At 43.1% G+C, this 26,345-nt stretch overlaps 2 protein-coding genes across 6 annotated transcripts in view; both read right to left on the bottom strand.

Moving 5' to 3' along the window:
• MTMR1 (myotubularin related protein 1) overlaps positions 1-22,283 on the bottom strand; it is a 61,612-nt gene extending 39,329 nt beyond the window's left edge. Inside the window, exons 1-4 of one of the 5 annotated variants that reach the window (XM_055563448.1) lie at positions 22,030-22,283; positions 16,207-16,312; positions 4,887-4,910; positions 4,237-4,263 (exon numbers count right to left, since the gene is read on the bottom strand). In XM_055563448.1, the coding sequence (XP_055419423.1) occupies positions 4,237-4,263; positions 4,887-4,910; positions 16,207-16,312; positions 22,030-22,184 (312 nt within the window). In that variant the 5' untranslated portion in view covers positions 22,185-22,283. The remainder of the gene's footprint in view (positions 1-4,236; positions 4,264-4,886; positions 4,911-16,206; positions 16,313-22,029) is intronic. The other 4 variants (XM_055563452.1, XM_055563450.1, XM_055563449.1 and 1 more) reach the window with 4 other exon arrangements.
• Positions 1-26,345, bottom strand: part of HMGB3 (high mobility group box 3) — a 262,945-nt gene that overhangs the window by 221,675 nt on the left and 14,925 nt on the right. The gene's annotated exons all lie outside the window — the stretch shown is intronic.

Raw genomic sequence — 26,345 nt, 5'->3', positions numbered from 1 at the left:
GCGAACAGGACTTATTTGGGAAAGTTTGGGAAATGCTGGGTTAAAGGAAACAAGTTTAGCTGGGTTCTTTTTTTTTTTTTTAGTGAGACAAATCTTTAGCATGTTAATGCAGGCCGAATCCGCCAGAGGGCGCTAGAGTATGCTGCATTTCCCCTACCTCGTCCATCAGGGGCTGCTTTCTCCAAAAAGTACCTGTTAACATCAGGAGGCCACTAGTGTTGGGCAGAAAACAGAGTAGATAGTCCTAAGTTTTCAACATAATTTTATGAAGCAAAATACTAAAACTGGTATCTTTTATAATTCTAGTCAAAATTATTGAAAATTCAAAATAATTATTTTTCACAGTTATAAGAATAAGTAAGTGAAGTCGCTCAGTCGTGTCCGACTCTTTGCGACCCCATAGACTGTAGCCTACCAGGCTCCTCTGTCCATGGGATTTTCCAGGCAATAGTACTGGAGTGGACTGCCATTTCCTTCTCCAAGTTATAAGAATACTTCAATATATTTTATAAAGGGTCTTAAAGGTACACTTAGAAACACTATATATAGTAGGTTCATCCAATTTTATAAAATAGAAGGGAAAATGTCAAAATATAAAGAGTGAATTCAATGCTAAATGTTGATCAAATGATATTTGTTTGGGGAGGGCACAAAATGACACAGTTCCTCCTCCTCCTAGTGTTCATCATCACCTCCAAGCAATTTTACTCAGTTTAAACTTTTAGTCCAGATTGGTTTTTAAGACACTTCTCAACCAACATTTTTAGGGATGCAGAAAACTGTTAAAGGGGACACAGAGAATGTTTGTGGATACATTTATACTCATACCTGTTTTGGAAATACAGCTTTGACACAATAAAGCATAAACCAATATTTATACTTTTCAATGTCCAGTTTTAGAAACACTAAAAATCACCAATCTTCACAGAAGCCTTATTTTGAAAGTCTGCTTTCTTTAATTTATTGCCTAACCTAGTGACTGATTTTATAATATAGTTACAAAGTGAGAAAGCTATTTTAATCAATATTCAAGTTTTAAATAACTTCAAATGTTACACTTTTAAAGCTTATTTTAATGGCTAAATATTATCATATAGACTTAAAATCGTTAACTGATATTCAAAAATAAACGGGAATAGGTTATTTTTAAATATATTTACTAAAGCAAGCTGTTCTAATCATCTGAATTTGGAAGAGGTGGGGGAAAGTCTGATTCACTTTATAGCAAGTCACTTCACACACTTTCAAGTCCTCAACCCAGGACTAACTAATAAGATGCCATTGATGGGAGGCAGCAGTGACTGGACCATTTTGAGAATGTACAAGACTCTCAAGATAGAGGCTAGGGATCAAAGGTTTCTCTTCTAACAGTCACATTAAATCTGGCGTGAAATATCCGTGCATTTATATGAGGCATGAAACGTGTTGATGGGATAGAGACAAACCTCTCACTAAAAATAGTTAAATCTGGGACATGCTTTGTACATGATGAAAAGGCAACTATCAGAATAAAACAAATCATTGATCCCACTGCTTCAGATCTCCCTATAAAAAGTTCACTGTGTACAGGAAAGACATTCAGCTTTAGCATAGGAATTCGAGAGGAGAATGGATCTTAAAGCCTCATTGTTTTGCGAGGACAGTAGATTCCCTCTAAAAAGCCGGTGTTAGGAGATAGGACGCACACTTGTGCTATATTAAGCTTTGACTGCAACTTCCAAGTTGCACAGGACATGATTTGACCCTTGATTTATCCAACCCATGTACATCATCAAAGAGGAATGTTCTTATGGATAAAATATGTCTCGTGAATACACCCAGCCCTCTTGGGGCCTCTGCTCCAAGTGTTGCCCGGTTGAGGAATTCTCTCTGATGATCTTAGCCCAGACCTCTGCTGGTGACCCAGAAGGTCACCAACTTGCTGGCTCTCCACTGCTTTCTCCTCTTGAACCCAGGCTGCTGGGTGGATAGTTTCTGTAACAGCTGACTGCCGAAAGCAGTGGTTTTCAAATGGGCCTCTGCAAGGTACTTCCAGGGTCACCAAAGGAGGGTGGGCTGGGCAAAGGGACAGCTGAGCACTGGGAGTTTGCCATGCTTCCCTGGAGCAGCTCCTCTAGAGGTTTCATATACTCAGTTTCTACATAAGCTTTGGGAAAAGCTCTGCTACATTAAATCTCTCCAGAGTCCAGAGGTAGTGAGCAAAGAGTAAGTACTGAAGAAACCTCGATGAATGATTTTTTTTTTCTTCTACAAAATACATGGAACTCATTCCATAAACACCTACAGCATGCCAGGTGCTGTGCTGGGTACAGACCTTGCAAATTTGAATAAAGCAAAGTCTGCACCCTTGAGGAGCACCCTGAGTGTGTGCATCTGCCTCTCTAAGTCTTTGTGAAGGCGCTACAGAATTGTGTTGTGACTGAGGCTCATTATTCCCATCAGTAAATCTACTTGGGAAAACTGAGAGGCAGAGATGAACAAATTTCTGGTTGACAAAATGTTGGATAAACCAATTTTTGCAAATAATGTCATAATGGAATCTACCAAACTTGGACAGGAGAGTGCTACTGTAGTGGAAAAAGCATTTGCTGGTTGCCTAGAAATCTAGTATGAAATGGCTTCTAAATGCACGGTCTGTAACTACAAACAGATGAACATGTACAACTTGCCACCTGATCAGCTTCAGCTTCAGAAGGGTAGCCATTGTGTTCTTCCTGAATCTCCTGCACAGCACCAGGTGCATGGACAAGAAAAGGCAAAGGGGGGCGGGGGGAGAGAAACACGTGCAAACAGACAGGTGAAAGGACAGAAGTTCTTTCTTAAAGAGACAGTAAGCATGTAACACACCTTTCATGGTTTTGCAAATCCCAACATTTTCCCCCTTGGAGTTAAGGAAAGAACGTGGAGGCCATCTATAGCATCCTCAGCCTAAAATGGAGTATCTACTCTGTGTTTGTGTTGGGGTGTAAAATGAAAAGCAACAAACATCATGGGTTACACAGAATGTACTGTCTTTTTAAAATCAAGCAATACTGCAGCGTACAGCAAAGAATCAAAATCACAGATGCATAACATGCTCATAAAAAAGAAAACAGACCACAGAGACCAGGCAGCGACCAAAATCCAGCCAAAATCCAAAGGTGGTTCGTAGACATGTGTTTTTAAAAGGAACTATTATGTTGCCCAGAGGTCAATGCCACTGGAATTAACATTTCCACACATGCACATGTGCATATCACATGCTGGGGTCATACATATGCAGATACATACAAATTCTCTGTTACTTATTGCTTATTGCTAATTAAATACTGTGATTTATGACTCAAAATCATATTAAATCTTTCTAATTACAGTATCAACGTGCTTCAAAAAATAGCTAAAATATCACATATCTTTATCTAAATTTTCCAATCCCTTTACATGTATTACTATTTTTAATTTCTTTATAGAATGAGTTTTTGAAACCCTAAAAACTTGGACTTTTAGTTTAGCCTGTGGTATAATGAGCATGAATATTGAAGATGACAAAATTATAACCCCTTTTAAAAGTTATATCAAGTCTCCGAGGCTGAAAATATTAAAATTTAGCATCAATATATTTTTCCTTCAAGAAACTTTGATCCCAAGGACTATATTTCTTTAAAAGGCAATCAGTGAATAAGTAGCAAAGCTTTAAAAGAATTTACTCTTCCCCACCTTTCATTTTTGTCAGTAAAATAAAATAGCTACTTAAAATATTTTTATACTTTATCATCAGGTTGAATTTAGTACACAGTTGGTACTGCTACCCTTCAGAGCAGGACAAATTGTTAAACACAGCCAGTTTTTTGAAATTTCCATTTTTTTAATACAAAGAAAATGGAATCATTCTTTGATAAAACTTTTAAAAATAGAAGAATGAATGACCAAACAACAACCAAAAAAAAACAAAAAACAAAAAACAAAAAACCCACATAGCATTTCAAAGTCCATGCAAGTGTAAAGCCAAACACTAGTAATTAACAATGTGAATCAATGAAAGAAAATGATTCCCATGAGCAAAAGAAAACATGGTGAAAACAAAATTAAACAAAGATAAACCAACTAGAATCCAAGAATTTGATTTAACCTGCTTATTTTTAAAAGTTTAAAACCAAAGTCACTAAATGATTCTGTCAAAATCCACATTGTTTTCATTTAATGGAACAAGGTTAATTTTCAACATCTGATACTCAGGTTTAAATGCATGCACATTACCAATCTTTGTCTTGCTTTATGAATATTCTGAAATAAAGGGAAGGAAAATCATGAAGAAAATATAAACTATAATCCACTAGCTATAACAGCTACGTCTGTATTTTAAGAAATACTAAATGGGGCTGATTTTGCTAAATTCATCTTCAAGATTAGCACTTCTGCTTTTGGGATTCAGCATGCAAACATGAAATCTTACTTGATCTTGTAATCAAGACTTGAAATCTTAGATTGCCTACTCAGGATGGACAACTGACCACTTTGTTGTTTTTCTTGTTAATAAATACTCTAGCATGAATTATGTGATGAACAAGGTTAAATGAACAGGACTCTATAGGCCTAGACTTATAAACCCCATGCCATGAATACCCACTTGGTCAGAATTCCTGTAACACAACAAAAGTCAGTATTGCACAGTGGAAACAAATTTTAGCATCCTGCCCTCACACACATTGGCTTTTTCGCATATGAAAACATCATAACAAATAAAGCATTTCTAGTGAACACTGAAAGCTATGACATAGCAGAGCGAATTGATCTGAGTGACTCATAAAACCAGTGAGAAGGCAAAGAATACTAAATAGACTAAGTGTCCGATAAAGCACAGAGACACACAAGGCGGAGGCCATGTGCTGAAAACCAAATATCCTTACCCTTATATCAGGCCTCCTGAAAACCTGTCAGTTAAAACACAGAACATCATCATCATGGACACATCACTATTGACCTGTGAAAGATGCTGTTAAGTTCGCCAGCCCATGCTCTAAGAAACATCGTAATACTCCAAATAAAACCCAGCAGGTCGATGCTAACATGTTTGCCCTCTAAGTTTCATTCAATATCCAATCAATCCTAACACATTTGTCTTGTAATTTGCAGGCAAGTCTATGATTTGGAGAAACTTATCGCCCTTAGCCTAAGACAAACTACATTATTTTAAACACAAACCCCTTCTGTCAAGGGCTATTACAAGACAGTGTGAACAGGCTGTGTTTGAAAAGTTCATTTGTGTGTTTGTTTGGAATACTGAACACATTTTCCCCATAGAAACAATGATATAAAAAGGTGGTTCTGCTCCCAAACCAGCCCACAGAAACAAAACAAAACCGAACCAAGAAACCACAAAAGCGTCCACAGCTGGCGCGGAGCACAGCTCAGCCACAGTGTTAATGGGATCACAAAGCCTAGTTAAGCACAATCTTAATCTGGTTTCTATAGGAATTCTATTTCCAATTTGCACTTGGGACTCCAGAATTAAACCCCCTGATGTGGCCACCCCAGAGGTAGAAGTTGCCTCTCTCATGTTAGCCCAGCCCCGATTGCTGCACATGGAAACGTGCAGCAGGAGCATTCGGGAAACGGCCCAGAGAACCAATGGAACTTTTGAAAAGCGAACAGTGCTAACAGTCTGAGGAAGGCTTGAATCATCTGTTCCCCACTCTCAACTCTGAAATCCGATCATCATTAAATACAATAGAATGCCAGAGGTTCTACGGAAAACATCATAAAAAAAAAAAAAATCACTGGAGGTTCTTATTAGCTTCACAGGTTTTACTCAGGATAGATAAGAGGATCACGTGAATATGAGGACATACTTCAAAAAACATCATTGTATCGCTATTAAAAGAAAATACTCTTTGAAGTAAAAAAGGTGTCGGAACTAAGGGATGTTATAGCTCAAAGGGAATTAAAGCCCAGAAATTCCTAAATATAGACTATTTAGGCTAAGAAGCTGAAATCTGCCCCTTTTTTTGAGGAGGTGGTGGTGATGAATATGTTTATCTTAATTGTGGTGATAGTGCCACAAGGGGGCACCTATCAAAAACTCATCAATCTGTATACTTTAAATATGTGACATTTATCATTTGTTAATCACAACAGAAAAGTTAGTACAAAATACATAATATACACGCTTATGTTAATTTAGAAAAAACTCAAAATGGGACATCCATGGTAATAAAAAGTCAAAATAGAGAGGCTCCCCTCCCCAGCTTCATTTGTCAGTGATAACCACATTTAATGAGAATTTTTAAAATTATGCCTCCATAACCATAAATACGGTTACATCACTACTTCTTTTTTCACTTAGTTAATATTTATTCATCTATTTCAGAAGCATAACTAAAATTGCATTAAATTCCAGCAGTACATTTCACACATACATACACAGCATACCATGAAAATGATGTATTACTTAATACTTAAAGTTTTAGTATTTATAATTAGAAACAACAGAGGAGTTCAGTGATGAGGCACAAATGTCTAAAAGACTGAGGTATTATTTATTTCAATGAGATATAGGGATAGGGAGTATCATGACTTACGAGATAAAGTGAGCATTGTGACTAGCACGTTCCTAGAACATATATGAATTTTTTATTAAAATCATTATATAAGGTGAAAATTCATAAAAGGTAATAGTTTCATGTGTGTATGTGTGTAAGTTAAGTTCCAAATTTGCTTTGCTATATAAATCATAAAAATTTCCTTGAAGGTAAGAACATTTTTTAGGTAGAGAGTTGGCATGCAACTTAAGATCCATATACATTTGTATATTATCCGACTATAACATAAATCATATTACCAGAATTTTTAAATGATGACAAAAACTGAACATAAATTATAAAATCGTGGAAGAGTTTGGAAAGTTTCATTGTATAATGTGTAAATGATACCACTACTTCTTGACCTGTTAGTTTCAAACAGTAGCTAGTAACCTAGCTAGATGAGGAAACATGTTTTCTCACACTACTCCCTCCCTCTTCCCAATCTGCTGATTGAAATTGTAATTTCTAGTCCTTTTATTGTCCTTCTGCAGCAGCTGCATCATTAAAAAAAAATCATGAAATGATTTTTCAGTGGCAGCCATTCTTCTAGGAACCTTGTACGTACTAACATTTTATTCTCGGAACAACCTTGTGAGATAAAAACTATCATGGGCCCCATTTTCTGATGAGAAACCCAAGGAACAGTTAAGTAATCTGGCCAAGTTCAAGGTGTAGAGCAAGTACTTATACCCAGATAGTCTGCTACACCACCTCAGTGTGGTTCGGTGTAATTAATGCACAGGAACTAAAGCCATCCAGTGTACCTCCACTCCCTCTTAACTCCCTCCAGGGTGGGTGAAGAAAGCAACAGTATGACCTCTTCCCTCGCTTCTCCTTGCTCCCTCCAAACCTATACTCCAGCATGTTTATTTTCACATTTGCTCTGAGACTGCACTTAATTTTGTAATGTTTTGTCTATAAAGAGATAGTAACAATTGATAACTAAAAAACAGCACTACAAGCAGCATCCCTGGGCCTTACATGTGAATGTGATTCTGATCAAAGGTAGAGACCAGTGGTTTGAAGTCAGGAGGCCTGGAGCCTCTCTCTGTGTGCCCGCACCCAGCCTCAGTTTCTACACGTACAAAAGGAGAGGAGTCTACAAATGGCTGTGAGGTCCTGTCCAGTCCCCAAACCCTAGGAGCTTCCTTGGAAGAGTTCAGAAAACTCGGTGTGGGGGTGGGGGGCAGCAATCAGCACAATGGTTAAAGCACAGCTCAGAAGTCAAATCCTGCAACCAGCGCTGATGGCCCTCAAGACCTCAGGCAGCTGCACAAGCTGTATCATTTTTTACATCATTTATCCTATAAGGAACTGGTAAACCTGTTTACCTGGGTTCTGTCAGTTGTTCTAGCAAATGATCGAACTCAGGGAGGGAGTTGTGGGCGCCCCCCAATTTGTAGCCAAGCCAAGCAGAAGTTCCAGGTAACCTGGGAACCCACTACCTGAAACTAGAAAACTGAAGTGAGAAGTTTTGTGGACTGAGCCCTTAACCTATGGGGTCTGCACTAACTCCGGTGAGTATCACAACCGAATTGAATTGTAGAATACTCATCTGGCGTGGGAGAATTTGCCAGTGTGGGAACAAACCCACACATCTGGTGTCACAAGTGTTCTAAGTGGGTGGGGATTCCAACCTAAGCTGACTGTTGTCAGTATGATGCTCTTCATCTCTACACAGCCCCACCTAAACCTGTTCCCTTTCTGAGTTGGCTGACCAAGGGCCTCAAGGCTCATGCCCAGAATGCCCTGTTCTGCCTGTCTGGCTCCTCCCACCACACCTTGTTTCCTTGTCTATTGCAACACTGACCACAGTTTAACTTGTACTGTACTTTTTTTGAGTCTCTTTCCTCTATTATGAATTCCATGCAGCCCAGCCCCTGTGCACATTAGGTACTCACATCACATTTTTGGAAGTGGACCTGTGTTCAGCAATTATAATACATTCTTCTTGTACTCATTTTTACATATCATATACATTTTCATAGAGTAATAGCATACCGTAAATGAGCACTGCATGCATTTCACACATATCATGCCCTTTTAAATACATTAAGCCTCTGCTATAACATCCACTTTACAGATGAGAACACTTGAGGCTCAGCAAGATAAAGTAACTTGTTGAGCAGCTAGTCAGGTACAGGGTGGGACTCAAGGCAAAGTGCCCTGACTCCAAATTTTATGACCTTTTTGATAAACCATATGATTCTAAGTCAAATATCAGTTTTTTAATAAATGTGTTATCTTTGTGCCTATGCCTCTAAGGGTTTCTTTCCACGAAAAGACTGTAATAGTGGAGTAAAAACATTCTAACATTTTTATTTGCATAATTATATGCTTCATTTAAATAATACTTCTGATATATCATGACTTGTTGGAAATATTAATCAAAATTTATTCTACATGCAATATAGAGTCATTCAGCAGTCTATAAAAATCTTGATCTTTTAAAAATTTAATTTCTAATTTTGAGATAACTGCTGATTCATAAGCAGTTGTAAGATTAAGAGAGATTCCATGTACCATGTCACCAAATTTTAGTTGTATATTATAAAACTACAGAGAACAATACCAGAACCAGGGCCCTGACACTGACACAGCCAAGATGCAGAACAATTTCCTCATCACCTAACATTGCTCTTTTGTGGCCACATCCACTCCTGGAAGGCCACATTCCCTCCCAGCCCTTCCCCTTCTCAGGCCCCAGCAACCAATAATCTGTTCTACATTTCTATAACTTTGTCATTTGAAGACTGTTACACAAATGAAGGGCTTCCCTGAAATCTTGGATGGTAAAGAATCCACCTGCAATGCAGGAGAGCCAGGTTCGATCCCTGGGTCGGGAAGAACCCCTGGAGAAGGGAATGGAAACCCACTCCAGTATTCTTGCCTGGAGAATTCCATGAACAAAGGAGCCTGGCCGGCTACAGTCCATGGAGTTGCAGAGTCGGACATGACTGAGCTGCTAACACACTTCCACTACACAAATGAAATCATACAGCATGTGACCTTTTGGGAGTGGCAATTTTACTCTGTGTAATTCCCTCAAGATTCATTCAATTCTTTTCTCTGCCCTCTCTATTCTGCTGTTGAACCAATCCACTGAGGGTTTAGTGTTTTTCTTTCTTTTTTTGTGTGTGTTTTTTGGGGGGTTGTTTTTTCATTATTGTATTTTTCAGTTTTAAATTTTCCACTTGGTTCTTATCTCATATTCCTTGCTGAAACTTTCCTATTTTTTGTCTCTCACTTTCTATGTTTTTATTGTGTCAAACATACCTGTAATTGTTTATTGAAGCAATTTTATGATGGCTTCTTTAAAATCTTTTTCACAGAATTCTAAAATCTGTCATCTTGGTTTTGGCATCTACTGATTCTCTTCATTCAGTTTGAGATCTTTCTGGCTCTTGGTATTATAAGTGATTTTCAATGGAAACCTGAGCATTTTGAATATTATTAAGAGTGTTGCTGCTGCTGCTGCTAAGTCGCTTCAGTCATGTCTGACACTGTGCAGCCCCATAGACGGCAGCCCATCAGGCTCCCCCGTCCCTGGGATTCTCCAGGCAAGAACACTGGAGTGGGTTGCCATTTCCTTCTCCAATGCATGAAAGTGAAAAGTGAAAGTGAAGTCGCTCAGTCGTGTCTGACTCTTCGTGACCCCATGGACTGCAGCCCACCAGGCTCCCCCGTCCATGGGATTTTCCAGGCAAGAGTACTAGAGTGGGGTGCCATTGCCTTCTCCGTATAAAAGTGTGGGTCTTACCTAACCCTTTTGTTGTAGCTGTTTCTCTGCCACTGCTCAAGCAGGAGGGGGGTGGGGAGCAGTGCCTCATTACAGGTGGGTTGGGGTACAAGTTCAGTTTCCCCTCTCAGTCCCCACTGACATCAAAGGCCAGGGGTCTCCTAGTTATTTCTGGGTCGGAGTGAGAGTTCCAGGGTCCAGTTAGGCTTCTGCTGATACCTGCCCTGCTGGGAGTGGCAGGAGCACATATGACTGATAGCACCGACCACAGTGGGGGTGTGGCTTCCCAGCTGATGGGTGGTGCTAAAAACCCTGACTGTCCACCAGGCCTCCCAACACCATAGCTGCCATGCTTGGTGTGCCTCGTTGCAGCCTGGTGAGGGTGGAATCTAGACTCCCCACTTGGCCTTTCTGGTGGGTGTGGGGCTGCAGCTTTTTCTATGGTGTTTGGCTGGAGCACAGTGGTTAGTGTCTAAAAGTTTTCTTTTTACTCGGCTGCCCCCTTCCTGTCCTTTGGAGAGAGAGACTATGCTTTTGTTGTCGGCACCCATTGGCATTTCTGGGTTGCTGGCTTCTTCGGCAACAAGTCTGAGACATATGTGGTTAAAAACAAAAAAAAAAACAGGGACATTACCACCCCATTGTTCCTTGGGTCCTGAGGTCCCTAAGCAGTCTACCTCCTTCTCTCTACCTTTCAGGGCATTCTTTTGTTTATCTTATAGATCATGTCCAGGGTATTTATTTATACTGAGAGTGCAAAATAAGAAAAAGTACATCTGCTCCATCTTTCCAGAAGCAGAAGCCCAAACCTTGACAGTTTTAAGAAATAATTCTACCTACAAGTAATCCCGAGAGATAGGACAGTACTCTGCCATTATAGTGATTACAAACTGGAGGCCTGTTGCTCAAACAGGCAGAAGCATGGTTGTTTTTATAATTAAATTGTTTCTAAGAGGACACACTGCAGTCTCCAGTTCTCCACAGATCTCACCCATATCTGTTTAGCTTGTTAGCTCTCCCCTGTAGACATCTGTGTTTGCAAACTCTGATTTAATAAACAGACCATGAGGCCAAGCTATTAACAGTGGATTATGCCCATGGATTCAAAATGATCATGCTCAAACTTCCCTCTTTCTAGACTTGTACTCAATTTAAGAAGTATTAACTAAAATCAAGCTCAAGCATAATGAAGCCTTCCCCATACACCGCATCCTACTTCCCTCCAAAGCCCTTCTGGAAATTTTTGTTTAGGATCCAGAATTTAGTCACTGTACTAACCCTGGTAGCTCAGACAGCAAAGCGTCTGCCTAAAATGCAGGAGACCTGGGTTCGATCCCTGGGTCGGGAAGATCCCCTGGAGAAGGAAATGGTAACCCAATCCAGTATTCATGCCTGGAAAATCCCATGGACCAAGGAGCCTGGTGGGCTACAGTCCATGGGGTCGCAAAGAGTTGGACATGACTGAGCAACTTCACTACTACTACACCACTAACCTACTAAATGATTACATTTAGTACAAGACCCTCTCCATTTTCTCCTTTTTCTTCAGAATATTTAAAGAAGAGATCTAGCTACTGTGTCTGTGGTGATGAGAGTAGGAGAAACAGGAGGGACACAGGGGTGATGATGATGGTGGTGGTGGTGATGGTGATGTTGGATCCAGAGGAAAGAGAACAATCACATTAAAACTATGGTGTCCTAATTTCCTGAAGGCTGGCCAGAATCAAATCCTTTTGGACAAAACACAATTGAAGAATGTTCTAGAAAGAAAGGAATTTAGAGACTTTAAATCTAATCCAAACTCTTATCCTTATACAAAAGGAAAGTGATACTCAGAGGTTATACAAGGTTACAAAGCTAACCAGTACAGTCTGTATGGCTCCACCATGTTCCCTCTTGGCCTAGTTCTGCTTTGCAAACAATGGAAGCTCATCAACTTTGTCACTTCTGCTAACAGTTTCTAAAAATGTTTCATTACAATTTATGACTGTATTTTTTTCATCTAATCTTTGGAACATTACATTCAGATCTTGTTCTTAAATGTTTTGACAAATTCAAGAGAGAGATTTGTACTCTTTCTTAGCCTGTTAAAAATGGAAGCAACTGAGTTAGTAGTAGGGTAGGCAAAGAAGACATTTTATTAGATTTCTTCTAGTAGTCTTAATTATCAGGTAAATCTTCAAGATGACTTGGTATTAAGGCATACATTTATTAATTTAGTTAATCCATAATTCACATAATAGCTATCTACTCTTTCAACAGGGACAATGTTTTCCAAACTTCTGGCATCTTATTACCACCTGTACAAGTCTGGTTTGCTATACCTGTATGTCACCTGTACTAATATTAGTATTTATGTTGACTTTAAATCCACTATTTTTTCATATTTTGCCTGGCTTTAAGCAATAACAACCATCTATTAAATCACAAGTCTGATGTGCCAGTTTTTCTGCTACACATTAAAATAGTTATATAACTGTTAAAATATGTTCATGGGCATACCATCTTAACTCTTTTCATGTGACGCCAGTGTTATTCTTGGGTGATCTGATCCTAAGCTGTCAATTTATGATATGGGAAAATAATAAAACAACTGTACTTTAAAATCCAACATGAGTGCTAATTATTCAGGTTTGTGGGAATATACCAGAAATGTATGGTATCATCATCGATTTCAACAGATACAAACCTAGGGAAGCTAAACTTTTCACAATTTATTGTACACAAGAAATACATAAGATCCACTCTTCCCCGCCCTCAGAGATTCTGATTTACTGAGTGGGTTGCAGACCATGGAAGCTGCATTTCTGCAGGCATCCCAGGGAACACCCAAGGGCCACATTTTGAAAAATAGTGAACAGGAAGGCAGGACAAAATTCTTAAAATCACTCTAGCTTTTCAATAGGATGACTTGGGTTAAAATCCCAAGTCTAACTGCATGATACTAGTGTTATTGCTTAGTCATGTCTGACTCTTTGCACCAGGCTCCTCTGTCCAGGGGATTTTCCAGGCAAGAATACTGGAGTAGGGTGCCATTTCCTTCTCCAGGGGATCGTCCTGACCCAGGGATCAAACCGTCTCCTGCATTGAAGGCAGATTCTTTACCATCTGAGCCATCATGGAACGGAGTCACTTAATCTTTCTGAGCCTTGCTTTCCTCACCTGTTAAGCGATGATTATAATAAATGACATCTCACTGGGTTGTCTTAAGAATTAAATGGATGATATGTCAAAAAAGTATGACAAAACCACAGAGCCCTACATAGGCTAGAATGCTTACAAGGGTGAAGATGCTGAACCCCTCTCAGCAGCTACAACTGAGAACACAATCAGCATTCCAAATCAAGATGCAAGGGCTCTGCTCCAGAAAAACATCTGCTCCCATTTCACTACCAATATTGAGTCTAACCTATAATAAACTAACCCCCAAATTGAGTGCCTGTTTCAAATAAGATATTTGCACAATACATAATCTCAAGTATTATTATTGACTGATGACTGCACGCTAAATCCTCAAGGAATTGTATCTAGGCCTTCAGGGCCAATGCCAGGCATGGCTCCCATGCCAGAGGTGTCCCAAAGGCCCGTTTGGGATACCCTGATTTCAAGAACTACTTTATACACAGCATGTAAAATTATCTGTGGTTTAGAAACATTTTATGCTTTTATTATTTAAAAGAACTCTCTTCTTAAAGAAAACACAACAACTCCTAAATAATTAATTTAACACCAAATTTGCAGACTTGACTGCAGGATGAATCTAACAGACAATGATAAAAAAAAAAAAATGCTCTCACAATGCTGCCGCTGCTGCTAAGTCACTTCAGTTGTGTCTGACTCTCTGCAACCCCATAGATGGCAGCCCACCAGGCTCCTCTGTCCCTGGGATTCTCTAGGCAAGAATACTGCAGTGGGTTGCCATTTCCTTCTCCAATGCATGCATGCATGCTAAGTTGCTTCAGTCGTGTCCGACTCTGTGCGACCCTATGGACAGCAGCCCACCAGGCTCCTCTGTCCATGGGATTCTCTAGGCAAGAATACTGCAGTGGGTTGCCATTTCCTTCTCCAGCTCTCACAATAATTCATCTAAAATTTTAGCTATGATCTGATGTAGGTACTTAAAATTCAATTTTCAAAACATGGAAAAGCATTCTTTTTCTCTGAATACCATCTGTTAAACCATTCCAACATGAGCTAATTCTGCTATACAAAATTCGTAAATAGACTAAAATAAAAAAAAAAAAAAAAACTTTAGTTGCTTCATGTTAGAGTATAGATTCAGTCTTATCTATTCATGTAGAGGTTAGATAGCTATCACATGGTCACCATTCTTTTCTAGAACCCACATAGCACTAACAACTATTCAACAATAAATGAAAACATTACAGGTAACTCATAACTATCCATAAAGAAAAATCAATCCAAGGTCCGAGAGCCATTCTCTGCTAGTATGGGTCCTTGAGCCTCTCACTAGTGGGGCAGTGTCTCAGCTATGGTGGGGGCAGGAGGGCACCTGGGACCGGTGGGTCAGCAGCTGTCCAGTGCCCAGCCACTCAGGCATAGGTGACGCAGCAAACACGTCACCCACCTGGAAACAGCATATCTGCCCACCAGCTCTTGTGGAACAGGAGCCCCAGCTGCTCCTATGTGGGCAAACACAAAAACCAGACAGCAGGGAAGCTTATCCAGAACTATACTACCACTCTTTTGGCTGGGCATATTATCCAATCTCTATTCAGCCACAGCCATGCCTTCCTCTGGGAGGCGTAATCGATAGTATCCCGTGGCTTGGATGAAGCAATTCCAACACCATAGCCAAATCTCAATTACACATCCCCCGGAGTCAGTTTCTGCACTTGTTACAGGGCAAGCTAAAGAGGAAGTGAGGTGAGAGCCCTTCAACAAGGACAGCTATTAAGAATGACTTAAGATCGTTATCAGAGCTCTTGAACTGCTTGTAAGATTTGATCCCTGGCAAGGGCCATGATTTTGAGAGCCGTTGACCCAGGGTACTAAAATGTAATTTGTCCATACTTGTGAAAATCTATTCTCTCTTACCAGTGGGCAAAAATGACTATAATAAACTGAAACCTCAATTCAAGCAAACTCTACTACTGAAATTAAACATGGTTTCACTCAATGTACCTGTTAATAGTTTCTTGACATTAAAACAAAGTTAGTCTTTAGCCTTAATAAAGATGGAGCACGCAAGCATTTTATTTGTTAATTGATTCAACAAAAATTTATGGAGCACCTGTTATGTTCCAGGATCGTGCTGAGGGAGCAGTGGTGAGAAAAAGACCCAGCCTCTGCTGACAAGGAGCTTATCACTCTTAACTTTAGAATAAGCAGGGAATCCAACTTTTAAAATAAACAAGAAGAGATTTCTCAATTCAATAAGGACTAAAAAATGAGGCTGCCCAGACAATATTCTTGAGATTTTACAAGTTTTTTTTTTGCATTCCAGTATCACATATTAATGCTGAAAACCCACAGGTAGTACATAAATACAGAAACAAACTGTGAAGTTAGAGAAATCCTATCAGATGTTTTCTGAAATTCAGAATACTAATAAAGAAAATATAGGCATTTATTATAATCAAATCTAAAAATGTAATACATAATAAAATACATAATAAGATAATAAAGTGGAACTGGATTTTCAAAAGAATGATCATAATCAAGTCAACTTTTCCTCTTGGTTATAAAACTATGATCACATATACCTGATCCTGGTAAAAATGTCTCTTCTAAAGTTCGGATCTAACAACAGAGGACATTTCACCCTTGTTTCCAAGCAAATGGCCAGTGAGCATCAGGGGGCCAAAGTCTTATTTGAATTAAATTTGCAAAGCTTCTTGCCTACTCAGTATATTGAAAATGAATTAAGGACTCAATTCTGCTTACCTTGTAATCTCTGGATACATTTTCTGATGTCACTGAACCTGAAATCTGACTAGAAATTGTAGCAGCTATAAGCTGTTTACACCATTCAACATGTGATCCTGTAGGACTAAAAGAAATAGTGCAATTAAAATATTTTAAGACATAGGCTCTGAGTGAGAAAAATGAGCACGGACTAGGGATATATGTACACTTCTTTTTTAGAAAACGAACTTCAATTAGGCTATTTGGTTACCTTTACATTTACTAAGAACTGAAATACCGACTGACAACTAGAAAGTAAGAGTAGGTTCCAGGGTGATTTGAAATAAACCAACTAATTTATTTTAAGGTTAAGATTCTAGACCTCAGACAGTTAAGCATGTTATTTTCTAGCCTTTAATGAAATATTACTCAGTTACAACTATACAGAGTGAATATTCTCAGTGTAAGTAGAAAATTAATTCTAAAATGAAATATTTATCTTACAGCATATGCTCTTCAAAAATGCAATCAATTGCATGTTGGTAGTTTTAAATCTATAAAATGAGGTAATTTCAAATGAATCAAAGTGACTCTTAATGGAGCAAAGCTGATTGTAGGATTTTAGAAAGAACAGACTAGAGAAGTTATGTCCTATGTGTAGTAATAATGCAACCTTACATTTCTGTAAGTGCTTTGACAACTTACAAAAGGCTCTACCAGTCCATTATTATATCAGAGCCTGACAACCACAAGTGGTAAGAAGGCAGAACAGGGACTAGCCGACAGGTTTGAGATGAGAAAATTGAGGTGCAGAAGTGACAAGGCCCATCAGAAAGCGGTAGGCCTGCCTCCAGCTCCACTGGGGCTGTCCTTCCAGGATGCGGTACCACCAGGAATGACCAACTCATGGAGCCAGAGGGCAAAAACCCAGGCCAGCGCCACAGATGCTCGCCACTGCCTTATACGAGAACACAACGCAGAGAAAATGGCATCTCTCACTTGCATGCTGCTCTCAAGTGTTCAACACATTTCTGCATACGGCCTCACCCAAGCCTCACAGTGACCTGCCTTACAGAGGAGAAAACTAAGGCTCTAGTGTTTGACCAAGGTCCCGTGGTTGGTAAGTGGTCAGGCTCTTCTCACCTGACTTAAAGGACCATGCAGCAATCTAGGCACTGAGGGAATTAAAAATGGCCCCCAGAGGCCAGGCTCCTCTCTCAACTCACGAAAGCACTGAAGAAATCAAGTTAAAGGGCATAAGATACTTAAGAGAGTTTACCTCGCAGGTAGCTTTCACTGTGAAGAATGTTTCAGACCTTTGAAAATCTCATCACTAATGAAATCGACACTTGTGTATTGGAAGGACAGAAAAACCTGGAATCCCTAGGCACTGTGTAAAATAACCTAAATAGTAAAATAAAGACACTTGACATGCTCTACCTGTGATCTAAATTACATTCTCTGACCAAGACAGCCCAGTGGTTGTCTGTGGGGCTGGAAATATAAGTCAGAATATTCACTGAATGGGCAGACATTCCTATCATACTCTAAGAGCCTATTTACCACATTTAATAACTTAAGAGGAAGGAGGAGGGGGAAAGGAGGGAGACTGGTTTCCTTTTAAAGGCTAAGTCACCTTTATTGCCTGGTTCTATCATACTTCTCTTGGCATGCTGCACTTTTTTCCGTCAGCACCCACTCCTGATAGCAAATCTAACAGTAGGAACCTGTCTGTTCACCCACCATGGGGATGGGAGGGCTGTTGTTACCCTCTGCCAAGCATCCTCTCCCCTTCCTTCTGATAAGGATGCCTCTGAGAACTGTAGGAAATTGCCCCTCCCCATTTCATCTGTAGGACGAGGAAGGGGACATCCCCCTTCCTGCCCCCACTTGGAGGGGAGTAACCCAGGTCGCCAGGCCAATCCCAAGCTTTCCCATTGGATCAGAGGTGTTCCCAGCCTCAGTGCTGCTGGAGGCCATTCTCACCCCACCACCTTGAGGAACCCACAGAGATAAAGAGTAAGACAAGAAAAAAAAAAAAAAAACAGAGATGGGGAGCCCCAACCACAGTGCTTGCAATTCTGGCTGTAAACATGCCCATGGCCATCTTTCCCCCTGTCCACATCAGTGATGGAGCCAAGAAATTTCCTTCCCGGCCGGAACTAGAATGATTTGTGGTTTTTGTCCCTGCAACCAGAAGCATCCTGACCAACAGAGTTATGAACAGTGTGGTATGGTGAACTGGTAGACAGGAGGCCTGGATCCGGGTCCTGTTTCTGTCACCAGCTTGAGCAAGCCACATCCTTTAGCAGGCCCACAGCTCTGTCAGCATTTAGAGAAGTACAGTATTCAGAAGAGAGAGGAGGGCCCACAGTCCACGGCTGAGCCACACCTGCAGAGCCAGGGTCTACTCTGGGCACGAGGACAGGACTGAGAAGGCCACGTTTCCTCTCCTGTCTCTGCTCTTTGCTCAGCACAATCTCCCTGTATGCTCCTGGTGACAAAAGCCAGCTGCAGCTTGGGGGTTACCAGCTTTGCTTCTCCAGCCTGGATGCTCTCAATCCAGAGGCCCAGGATCCCATGAGACAGCTCCACTGGTCAGTCCCAGAAACCCTGCTGGCTCCACGTGTCTAAACCAGCCTCAGTCACCAGCCTGCAACCTGTTCCTCCACCCTCATGTTTCCTAAGTCAGGGAAAAGCAGAACCTCACCCAGGGACCTCAGACTCCAAAGCTGACATTTACCTTGGGGCCCATACTCCTTTTCGCTCTCACATCTGAATGCTCAAGTCTTGTCACTCTTACCTGCTAAGTATCATGAGAAGGCACCTTGCCCACTCTTATTCCAACTCCCTTTTCCAGACAGACACCCATCATTTGTCCAGGTTCTCCTGCCTCATGAATTTAAGCTCCACCTCTATGCCAGTGACTCCCAAATTCAGGTCTCCAAACCAGACACCACCTCTGAACTCCAGGCCTAAACAAACCAACTGCCTCTTTGATATTTGCTCTGGGACATCCAACTGACATCTCATTGCTGTTCTATCCAGGCTGAGTGCCTGCTAACTTCCTACCCCTGTTCCACTTAGAGGCTTTTCCATCTCAGCCACACCATCTTCCACAAGCTAAAGATACTGGAACTGTCCTCAATTCTCCCCATCTCCTAGCCAATTGCCACCCTGCAGCAAACCTTGCTGGCTCTACCCTGCAGATGTCCTTCAGATGATATCTTAAGCCTGACCACTTCTCCTTTCCTCCAGCCTGCGGCTCCACTCGCAGCCACTATCCTCTCTCATTCTGATGACTGCAACAGCCTCCCACCTGCTAGACTCTCTGATTCAACTCCTTCCCCTTCCGGTCTGTCATCCGCACAGCAGCCATGGAGAGCTTACTGAAATCTACACCAGGTGTCGTCCCTCCTCTGCTCCACGCCACCCACTCCACCGTCTGTGGCCCCTGTGACATCTCTGACTTTGCCCTCTGCTGCATGTCCCCAGCGCCCTCTGTGCTGGTGACACGGCTCTTCAAGTTGACCCTTGAACACAGGCCTCAGCCTAGAGTGCTGTCGCCCAGCTACGTGTATGACTAGACCCCTCATCAGGGGCACTACTGAAATGCCACTTCTCTCCGAAAGGCTTTCCTTGATCACCCTACACAACATTCCCAGCACTGCCCAGAGTGCACACCCCAGCCACTTCCTATCCCTCCCAGATGACTCTTGTCCCCCTGCACCTATCACCATCTAACACAGAACACGTGTGACTTGGTCTTTGGTTTCTCTCTCCCACTAAAGATGACCCACGAGGGCAGGGATTTGTGTGTGCTAGCTATATCCTCAGGCCTAGCACAGTGCCAGACACAGAGCAGGCTCTCGTATTCACAGAATAAATGACTGAGAGAGGAGCATTTCTAGAACCTACTTAACCTAACTCAGTGAGACCACCCTGCCTCCAGTCCCTTCACAACACTACTGCATGGCACTTGTTCTCAAATGCAGAGGCCATCCTGCAGCTCCCCTGATGGAACTCCTCTTGTGACCCCTGTAACTAGGTGACCATATAATTCCTTTTCCAAACCAGGACACCAGTGTGAGTTACAGAAGGACACTACTGATATCTCACTGGCCCAACCAGTACCCTGTACCATCTGGGGCCAAAGAGACCACACAGTCCAGTCTACTTGTAGCTAGGGTGGTTATTAAAAATGCAGAATTTTAGGCTCTACCCAGGAGGTGGCGGATCAGATTTAGGGTGGGACCCAAGAGTCTGCATTTGAATCAAGCACTAGAGGTGATTCTGACTCGGGCTCTACAGAGCTGTGTGGAGAAGCACTGGCCCAGAAGACAAAGGCATGGCTTCTTGGAAGGCACACAGGCCCCATCAGGATCTAGCCCCTGCCTTCCTACAGGCCTTTACTACCCGTTCCCCACATCCAGCATCCAGCCAGGATGACACACGTTCCACTCCAGTGGCCAGACGATGCACCCTGTCTGTCCCTACCACTAAAAATGAAGTGAATACCCTGCCTCTGGGTACCATAGTGCAGTGGATCACAACTGAGGTGGTAGAGCCTTTTAGAAAAATTCTAACACCTAGGCCTCACCCAAATCTCCTGAAGGAGAAGCCTCGGAAGCGGGGGTCTGGCCACCTGGAGTTCTTAAATAGCTTCTCAGATGATTCCCATGCACACATCATCCAGAGCGATTCCAAGCGCACCTCCACCCTGGCACTTATCACATTTTGGTTTCAATGGCTGTTTTATTTGTATTCTCCACTAGATGTTAAGCCAGAGTGTAAAAGCCGTCTGCCATTACTCTCTAATTCTCCAAGCACTCATACATCATAGAACATCTACAGATAGTGCAACCCTGACCATTCCACACACTATCTTAGCTGTGATTAGTTTTCAGAGAAGCTGACCACTTGGGTAATGACTTTATTAAAATGTACTGTAACTACACAAAGCGAGTGTTTCTTGTTGTTCCTATGCCTTTGGAAACTCCCCAGAGTTTAGCTCACTGGAGTGACTAAGGCAGGAACCAACATCTTAAACTGTCCTAGGGGCTTTAGGATCAGGATGCCTTAACTGCACTCTAGTGTCAGTGAAATGCCCAAGATGAGGGAAAGCTACATACTCCAGGAGACGGGATCACCCAACTCTTGTCCTCAGAGGGTCAGGGTGGCCCTCCCACTTAGATATGGTCGGTTTATGCTTCTAACTGCTTGATCTTAGTTCTCTGGCTGTGGGCTTAGTTCTCTGGCAGTGGGCTTAAGTGTGTGTGAAAACAATGAACTGGTCCCTTCAAAAGTGTGAAGAACTGAAAGTAAACGCTGATGTGTTTTGGCATCAGGAGCAGTTTGGAAGTTTTCCATCGAAATGAGGGTATCTTTGCCCTATCTGTACCAGCTCCGACACCCGCGGGGTTCCGCCCCCCAGTACCCCCTCACAATGCCCACGTCAAAGCCCCCAAGCAGCGGCGGCGGGATTTGGATCTTGAGATCACTCGAGGCAAGGTCATGCGAAAAAAGGGGCGCCGTGATGAAACTGTCTCCCAACGATTTGTGGCCGGGGTACCGGCCGCTGAGGCGGCTCCCAGGTGCAGTAGGAGGCGGCCTGGGACGCGGTTTGACAGCTGCGAAGCCCCTCGGGGTGCGGGGAAGCTTGGGCGAGCTGCGAAAACGAGCCAGGTGCGGGACCAGCGACCAGGCAGGGGTTCGAGGGGCTCCGGAGGGGACGGGGAAGGGAGATGGGAGGCGGGCGCCCCGGCTCGGCCTCAGGCCGGCGCGCGGGGAAGGGGCGGCCGGGCCTCGCGCGGGGCCCTCAGGAGTCGGGGCGCGGGGTGGGGGCGGCCAGGCCCCGCTTACCTGTCCAGAGTCTCCAAGCTAGGCTGCCGGGAACCGACGGCGGGGCCCCCCGCGACCCGAGGGGGCCTCCTGCCGCCCGCCGGTCCCGGGCCCAGGCCCCCGCCGCTGTCGCAGCCCGCCGCCGCCGCCGCCGCCGCCGCCGCCGGCCTGTCCATGGCGCGTCGAGCCCGCCGCCGCGGGGAAGCCGCAATCGGGAGGGGAGCGGCGCCCCGGAAGGTCCGGCCGCGCGCCTCCGGCGGCCCCGATCTGCCGCCCGCCCGGCTCAGACGGCCGCCGCCATTAGCTGTCACCTGGCGCCCCGCGTTACCCACAAGGCCGCGCGCGTGGGGGTGGGGGGCGGGGAGGGCGGTGCGCGACCCGGAGCCCGATCCCCAGGCCCCTACTCCCAGCCCCGCCAGAGCCCCACCTGGGCCACCGGCCCGCCAGCCGGCGGGGTGAGGCCCGGGCGACCTGGACACGTCCCAAGCCACTTGGGGTCGAAATCGACCCACGACTTAGGCAGAACGTGCTTTGCTCGGGAAACTCCTAGATGAGCTATAGCGATGCAGGGTTAAAGAAGAAAAAAAGTTTAGAGTAATTCTAGTATTCAGTATGATTTGTTTTCCATCAGTTTTCCTTAGAAAAGTTTTGCGGCGGGAGAAACCCCAACGCCCGTGGGCCTCCCTGCTCTTGACATCTCCAACCCCAAGCAATCCCCTGCATTTTAGCAACCTCCCGTCACTCCGTTCTTAGCCACCCTTCCACGCCCCCACAAAGCCACCTCCCCGCCATCTGTAGGGCAGCCAAGTGTTCTGATGCCGCCCTCAGAACATCCGCCCTTAGTTTATATTATCAGCGACGTGTTAACTTCTGTCGGCTAAATCACTGCTTGTGGAAATCAAGTCCGTATCTGATGATGAAGGCATTTAGGATATTTGATTCCTGCTTTATATTTATTTTCTGACCATTCTATTAGGGTTTGCATATCCAACGGGCTCACCGCCCATTACCCACCCCTGATTTAGTTGGGGGTGGAAATGATGGCTACTGCCCCTTGCCTGTGATTGCCCTGGGTATGACCTGTGACCAAAGTCTGGCCAGTGAAATATAAAGGCAATAGTTTGCATTCTGATAAAAGGTAGACCTGTAGACAGGGAATTAGTTCCCATCCCAAACCCATCCTGCCCTCTCACGTTGATAACTTCCAACTGAACTATGAGAATGTGATGCTTGAAACCCTAACACCCAAGAGGGGATGAGCCTGGGGTGAAAGGGTGGCAGAGTGAGAAAAGTTAGGAGCAAGGAAGGGCAGATTTCCAGATATACTGGAGACCCACCTCTTGCAGGCTTCTGGTTCTCCAAAATTATTAAATCAAATGCTTAAGTATTACAGATGGAATGTTTGTTTCTCCCCCTACCTCCACCATTTATATGTTGAAGCCCTAACCATCAAACTGGTATTGAGGTAGTTGGAGATGAGGCCTTTGGGAGGTGATTAGGTCATAAGGCTGGGGCCCTGAAATGTTTGGATTGTGCCTTTCTAAGGAAAGATGCCAGAGAGCTTGGACTCTCCTGCAAGGAGGCACTGAGGAAAGGCCATTTGAGAACATAGAGTGAAGGCAGCTCTCTGCAAGCCAGGAAAAAGGCTCTCCCAATTATCTCAACCTTGCCAGAATCTTGATCTTGGGACTTTCCAGACTCCAGAACTGTAAGAAAATAAATGCTCGTTGTTTAAGGCACCCAGTCTCTGGTATTTTGTTATGGCAGCCTGAGCTAAGACACCCACTTTCAGTCCAGTACTTTGTTAAAAGGAAGTATGGGCATCCTATCTGCTCTGAGCTTTGTCAGGAAGAAACATGGTGACATTTTAAACATATCCTAAGTCTCATACTCTTCAAGAAGAATTAGGCCAAAGAGGAATCCATTCAGCACACCACTGCTTGTACCTGGCAACCTGAGCGATCTGCAGCCTGACAGGTCCTCTCCTGCTGTCTGTTGTTTCTGTTGGTTCCCACTGAGGGCTTTCTATCTTTGCTTTTTTTAACTGTGTGTTCATTTTACTTTTAAAGTTATTTGTGAGAGTTCCTAAAGAAGCCTAGGACAAAAGTGTGTTACTAGATATTAATATTTACCAGATAATGCCAATCATCTTCAAAGCAGTCTATGAGAGTTCCTATTGGCCCACCTGGTCAATGCTTGGGATTGCCAGACTTTTCAAAGGTTTGCCAACACGTGGGTGTCAGGTGGTATCACTGTGGTTCAAATGTACATTTCCCTGATGAGATATGACCAAGCTCCTACTTAACTAAGAAGACTCAGTTCTTAACTGCATTCCCAAGAAATTCCTCCTTGACCCCCTATCTTGGCCCCCCCCCCAATCTGCCTCTATTGAAGCAGGTTGCACCCTGCATGGGAATTACCAGTTAACTGGACTGTCTTCCCACTAGGCCAGACATTCCTGGAAGGAGGCCACTGTTTTATTCATTTTTGTTTCCCAACAAAGGTCAGCTGACAGAGGTCTGGGTCACAGGAGACAGTATTTGTTGATAAATACTATCTAAAATATTGTCTTGGACTTTCCTGGTGGTCCGATGGCTAAAACTCCACGCTTCCACTGCAAGGGCCATGGGTTTAATCCCTAGTTGGGGAACTAAGATCCTGCATGCTGTGTGGTGCAGCCAAAAAAATAAAATATTGTCTTAAAAAAAACACACACTTCTGGTTCTCTGTCGCATCTCTAAAATGATTTTTTAAAAAACCCTTAAAAAGCAACCCTATCAATTTTATGTTGTGGGGAGGCTAGATAGTACCGAGTTTGGCACATATGCCCCTGATACTTAGCTCCCTTTCTCCCATTCAGGGGCCAAGGGAGTTGGAGAGATGCAAGGATAGAAATAGGGAATAAAGTCAGAGGCAACTCAAAGTCTAAATTTTGCCTGCAATGTAACTAAATGAATTGAGCTACTCATTTACCCAATTGTGAATCACTATGGATCTAGTAACAGGAGAGTGTGTCTGACCTCTCAAGGCTTGCAGACCCACCTGCCACCTGCCACCAGGGACTGAGCTGTGTAGCAGCATCACAGCTTCCTAATACCTAGAACCTTGTCCATGTTACCTTACGCAGCAAGGGGGCATGAAGATTGCTGACTCTCTGACTCTGAGGCGGGGAAAGCAGCCTAGGTCATCCAGAGGGGCCTAATAAAACCACCGGGGTCCTTTACATGTCAACAAGTGAGGCGGAAGAGTCAGAGTTGAGAGATTTGAAGGCACTGGGCATTAGTCGCCGGAGGAAGGTGGCCACTAGAGGCTGGAAGAGGCAAGACAAGGACTCTCTCCTAGAGCGGCCAGAGGAAAGCAGCCCTGCTGACACCTTGACTTTAGGCCAGGGAGGCTAACTTCAGCCCTCTGACTTCCAGAACTGTGAGAGAAGAAATGTGTGTGTAAGATAATAAATCACCACTAAGTTTGTGGTGATTTCTCACAGTGGAAACGGGAAACTAATACATGGGGCCAATGCCCTCCTGTGCCATAAATATCGTATGTGCTAGGTGATGAAAGTGTGTTTCTGAAAAGGGCTATGTGCCTTATAAGGAATCTTCTAGCATGAGCACTCCCTACCCTCACTGAGCAGATGGATGCTAACGCCTCCTCGCAGGCCTCTGGATCCATGGCATCTGGGGGCTGGTAGGACCTCACATCTTCTATCCAAGAAGCAGGTCCACAGCCCAGACGGAAACCCAGGTCCCTACACGGCCCGACCTGCATTCTTTCTAGTACATGTTTGTGACATAAAGCACCCGAAATGAGATGAACAACCTTCTTTTGTAATTTATGTGGGCTGCACTGTGGAACAGTCCATTTCGAAAGCACATACATAATAACCATTGTAAAGGAATAAGCCATGTTGTCTGCAGCTACTAGGAAAACAAACTGCTGCGTCTTAATGGTCATGTCTAAACATTTTGGCTACCCTACATAATTTAAATACTAAACATTTTAGCTACCCTATGTGGTTTAAAACATTATCACCTTTGCTTTTAAAGGACAAATTATTGCAAATAAGGAATAATCCATATCTGAATCTAAGCCTCATAAGAAAATGAAAATACTTTGTTTTGCTGATCTTTCATCTTCCAGATTCGTTGAATACAAAACTTTATTAATAATTCTTTAACTAAGTTATAAATCTACCAATAAGTGTCAAGAGTATCAGACTCTTATTTCAAAAATTGGTATTCTGTCCAGCAGTATGCTTTAGAGATTCTGTGAACCTAAAAGAATTCAACTGCAGTCTATTTCAACCATTAGGTTTTCCCTTGAATGTACTAATCCTC

Source organism: Bubalus kerabau, chromosome X (assembly GCF_029407905.1).
Source record: "Bubalus kerabau isolate K-KA32 ecotype Philippines breed swamp buffalo chromosome X, PCC_UOA_SB_1v2, whole genome shotgun sequence".
Taxonomy (NCBI): Eukaryota; Metazoa; Chordata; class Mammalia; order Artiodactyla; family Bovidae; genus Bubalus; species Bubalus kerabau.
Note: the sequence above shows the minus strand (reverse complement) of the source record. Positions and strands in the feature narration are given on the sequence as shown.